This window comes from Apis dorsata, unplaced genomic scaffold (genome assembly GCF_000469605.1).
Source record: "Apis dorsata unplaced genomic scaffold, Apis dorsata 1.3 scaffold_52, whole genome shotgun sequence".
Classification (NCBI taxonomy): Eukaryota; Metazoa; Arthropoda; class Insecta; order Hymenoptera; family Apidae; genus Apis; species Apis dorsata.
In genome coordinates, this window is record NW_006263353.1 from 1307058 (window position 1) to 1311424 (window position 4367).

Sequence of the window (4367 nt, forward strand, 5' to 3'; positions counted from 1 at the left end):
TATCAATAAACCTTGAATTAATCTATTTTACAGAGGGCAGAATTGCATGTGTATGGGTCCTTCTTATGACATTATTATTCCTACTTTGCAAATGTTTGTATGACTGTACAGATTGTATAAATTTAGCAACATCAATGGTATAATGGTTGATCATGTTGATTGCCAATAAATATGAAGATAACCGATCTCAGAATTAATGTTTTAAATATATTAAATGTTATGTACGAAAAATGTCATTATTTGTTAACAAATCGAAATATATTCAGCAATTTTTCAATTACATTATTATGATAACTATTAATATTTAAATAAAGAAAATGAATACGATATAGAATAAAAAATTTACTTCGTTAATATTGCAGTATGTTGAAGCATCATGGAACAGTCACTTGAAAAATGTTGACAGTATATAGCAAGTAGTAGGTCTTACGTATATACTGTGATATACGTATCTCACGGACACTGTTGTACTGCATGCTGAGTACATGCGTATTAAGGGGTGAAGAGGAAGTACCACACACGTATACCGCAAATCAAATAAATGCACACATTCGTACACGCGCATATAGTCAAGACACTAAGATAATGTGACATCTATCCCAAAAATATCGCATCAATGCATATTTTACATATTGTCCTACAGCAAATAGTTTTTAGATATATAAATAAATACGAATATTTTCATTCTATAAGAACGTCATGAATTTATCCTAGATTTTTGACTGATAAAATATATCGGAAATACCGCAAGTACTTGTCATGCGGAGATGCATGAATAACAATACCTACTTAAAGTTCTGCTTTCGCATAGAAATGTAAGAAATTTGTTCGGATATTAATAGTTTCATTACCTCCGATATGGTTTCGGTCATATTAGCTTTGCGATGCACTGACAAACAGCACTCGTAATTCCTTAGTCAGCCGGTACTCACATTTGTGTTGCAGAAAATCGCCCGACTACACCCAAATAACCACCATTTTTTTTCACTGAATAATGCGCACTCTTGCGGTGCTATGCGTTAGATACGATCAAGTTATAAATTTATGTCGTGTACACAGAAAGCAGTATAAGTCATACATTGAATCCTGATTCATTGAAAATTGTTTTATAAGTTATATAAGTTTTATTTCTTGACATATTAATCGAATATTTTATTAATTAATTATATATATATTAAAACTTATTTAATAAATAAAAAATTATTTTATAATTGATTTATTTTATACATTATAAAAAATTTTTCTTTATCACTTATTATTAATTAAAATTTAATGCAATGTGCATATATTTATTTAAAATTTTTTACATAATAAAAATTAAATAAAATTATTTAAAAATTAAATATAATTTACACATGGAAAAATATATTTTGAAGTATAAAAATTATGTAATGCACACATAACGAAGTTGTGGATATTTAAAATAAATCTTCTACAGAGAATAAAATTATTCAAATTTGAACTTCTATAATTTTTAAGACATAAAGACATATTTTAAGAAACATTTTGTCAAACATCAAATGTTTATTTTTTTATGTGCATAAAATTATTATGAAACTAAAACTTGTTAATTATGGAGATAGAGATGTATCAATGATGTTTCTTCATATTACTACTTGGTGGCACTTTCGTCGCATACAATTTCTATATTGGTTACACTTTCTATTCTACATTCTTTATGAAATATATTACACTCACCTGATAGTCTGTAGTAGCCTGCGGACATGGTTAACTATGGATTGTTACATTATGTAGATACAACTATAAAGATTTAAAGCTAATAACGCTTTTTGTGCTTGTGTGAGAATATCACAGAAAAATGACTCGCACAGTGTCATCGGATTTTTAAAAATTAATGAAACTGAAAAAACGGAAGAGTCTGTGCGCGCAGTGCGTGAATATGCCCGCCAAGGTCTCAAAGAAGGTCGTGGGCATGATCGTACGAAGCCGAAAATTCATTATTAAGGATGGGGTCATTACGGTACTACAATATTTAATTTAATATCTATTAGATTTTTAAGTTATTTTGATTTTTTTCTATATATTTTTTCTGATTTCATATTTAAAGTAAGTATTTTTGGCTCGGTACATGATAAATTCTAACGACAATTATTATGTTTATTTTTGACAATGAATTATAATAATGAATTAAAAAGTTTTACAAAGCGCAACTTGTTTATGAAACTTTTCATCAATATAAAAATTATGTGAGTTTTATAATTATAACACTGATATGTAACTAACTTTTGTCCATTTTCGTACATATATATATTAATAAGTTCATTTTTATATGGAGAATACAAAATATAATTATATATTTTTCATAGATAAAATTTAATTAAATTTTAAAAGTATAATAATTTTATATGCTTTTATTTTAATCTTGTATTTTTTATGATTTTTTTTAAATGGAGAACGAAATATTAATATGATAATAATCTTATTAATATTTAAATGTGTATTAAATGATTTGAACTTCTATTCAAATTTCTCAATATTTTATAATTAATGAAATAAAATTTGCAACCAGCTTCTTTGTTTCATTTTAATTTTATAAAATGATTTAAAATGTTTTTCATGTATTAAAATATAAAATATTTACTATATTTTTTCAATTATATTATATTTTTTATTTAAAAGAATATTTATAATCGTTTTATAAATATACGGAAAATTGATTTTAAATGTTACTTCCTTTTTTGTTTGTTTTCTACTTTTTTGATTAATTAAAATTTGTCAAAATAAAAATTTGACAATTATTATGTGTAATATAAAAAGAATAATGTATGTTTCATGTTAAATTTTATAGAAAATGTTTTTATATCTCTTTTATTTTTTGATGTTTTCTTGTTTTTGTTGAGATATTCAATAAAAAATATATTTAAAAAAATGCAATATTTAATATAAATATTTAATATGAGAGGCAGAGAAAAAAAGAAACAATATTTAATTTCAAAATAAAAAAGAAGATAAATATATGCTTGTAAAAATAACTTAGTAATTAATAAATTCAAATTTATATAAGTTTTAATTATGAATATAAAAAAATATATTACTAATTTATAATAATTTTTGAGATTATATTTGTAGCATTTAAAAATAGAAAACATGAAATTCAACATATGATAATGATTTATCAAATATCACATAAATCGTACATTTATAAAAATAAACATATTTTATATTCTGTTCCAAAATATTTTCATCTTTTATTAGAAATATATTAAATTCATAATTTCTTTTTTATATTAGCAATATTATATATGTACAAATTCTTCGAATAATATCGTACTTGCGCATATTGATCAGTTGCTAACAATGTATAATTCGTAATTCTTTTTAAAATACAAAATATATAATGAAAAAAATTTATAATTATGGAATATTTTTTAGAATTGATTAATTTTTTGTTTCAGTATAATTTATTTATATTCAAAGAACACAAAATATCACTTCATTTTACTAGATTTTTAGGTTAGATTCAATCTAAAGTGATGAAAGAACGATAGCTAGATATCGTAAAAAGTGGGGGGTTTGGTGATAGAGTTGCAATGCAGTGATTTAGATTTTTATTCATATAATTTTTGATAATTAAATTGAAAAAAAAATAAGAGTAAAGAATGAAAAAGTTACATAGTTATTATATATTTTTGAGAATCTTAATGAAGAGGTGTTGACAATAAGTTATGACATTAAGAAATATCAAATACGAGAGAAATCATTCTATCCGATATATTACTGATCGTACTATTTTGTAATAAATATTAATTTAACGTTTCATTATACAAATTGAAAAATTTAAATGTCATATATTATTTCCTATGGCAATTTTTAATATTAAGGAAATTATATATAATCTGCTGAATAATAGATTTTTTTAAAAATCTTATCGCATTACTTATTAGATAATAAGTAATAAATTGAATCATGTGTGATAAAAACATGATAGTTTTTTTTAAAAAAAGAAGAAAAGTTTGAAAACATTCGAAGAAAATGTTCAAATGGCGCTACATAAAAAGAAAGAAATTTTTGAAATTTTTTTGGACTTTAATTTGTTAACAATGTTCTTTAAACAAGCTGCCCTTAAAAAATATAGATTATAATGTGATAAGAATTTCAAAATGTTTTGAAAATGCTGTACACAGACAAAAAAGTATATTTTTAAGATATATGTTCACATATAGATTTTGTTCAATTTTAATAATTTTGGCATAATATTTTATATATTTAAAAGATCTTGTGTCTTTATATTGCTGAGAAATGTAAAAAGAGAAATAAAGAACAGATTTATGCTTATGAATAAACAGATTTATGTTTTAGTGAAAGAAATCCACTAAAAAAAAAAAAAAAAAAAATTAAAAATTAAA

General features: G+C 22.9%; 2 protein-coding genes and 1 long non-coding RNA gene across 10 annotated transcripts in view; 1 reads left to right on the top strand and 2 right to left on the bottom strand.

Moving 5' to 3' along the window:
- Nucleotides 1-1001, bottom strand: part of LOC102680032 — a 17373-nt gene extending 16372 nt beyond the window's left edge. For 4 of the 5 annotated variants that reach the window (XM_031515087.1, XM_031515086.1, XM_006609183.2 and 1 more), the window contains exon 1: nucleotides 852-999. In XM_031515087.1, coding sequence (XP_031370947.1) covers nucleotides 852-872 — 21 coding nt within the window. In that variant the 5' untranslated portion in view covers nucleotides 873-999. Of the gene's footprint in view, nucleotides 1-851 lie in introns of all 5 variants that reach the window. The other variant, XM_031515088.1, reaches the window with a different exon arrangement.
- A 652-nt stretch (nucleotides 1002-1653) lies between these two features.
- The window catches only part of LOC102679568 (hippocampus abundant transcript 1 protein-like), a 7838-nt gene continuing 5124 nt past the window's right edge, over nucleotides 1654-4367 (top strand). For 3 of the 4 annotated variants that reach the window (XM_031514978.1, XM_006609181.2, XM_006609179.2), the window contains exon 1: nucleotides 1664-1981. Coding sequence is in view for 1 of the 4 variants with exons in the window: in XM_006609180.2 (XP_006609243.1) it covers nucleotides 1856-1981 (126 nt within the window). In the remaining 3 variants the exon portion in view is untranslated. Of the gene's footprint in view, nucleotides 1982-4367 lie in introns of all 4 variants that reach the window. The other variant, XM_006609180.2, reaches the window with a different exon arrangement.
- LOC116186753 overlaps nucleotides 3726-4367 on the bottom strand; it is a 21136-nt gene continuing 20494 nt past the window's right edge. The window contains exon 3 of the long non-coding RNA XR_004151760.1: nucleotides 3726-3738. This is a non-coding gene — a long non-coding RNA (uncharacterized LOC116186753). The remainder of the gene's footprint in view (nucleotides 3739-4367) is intronic.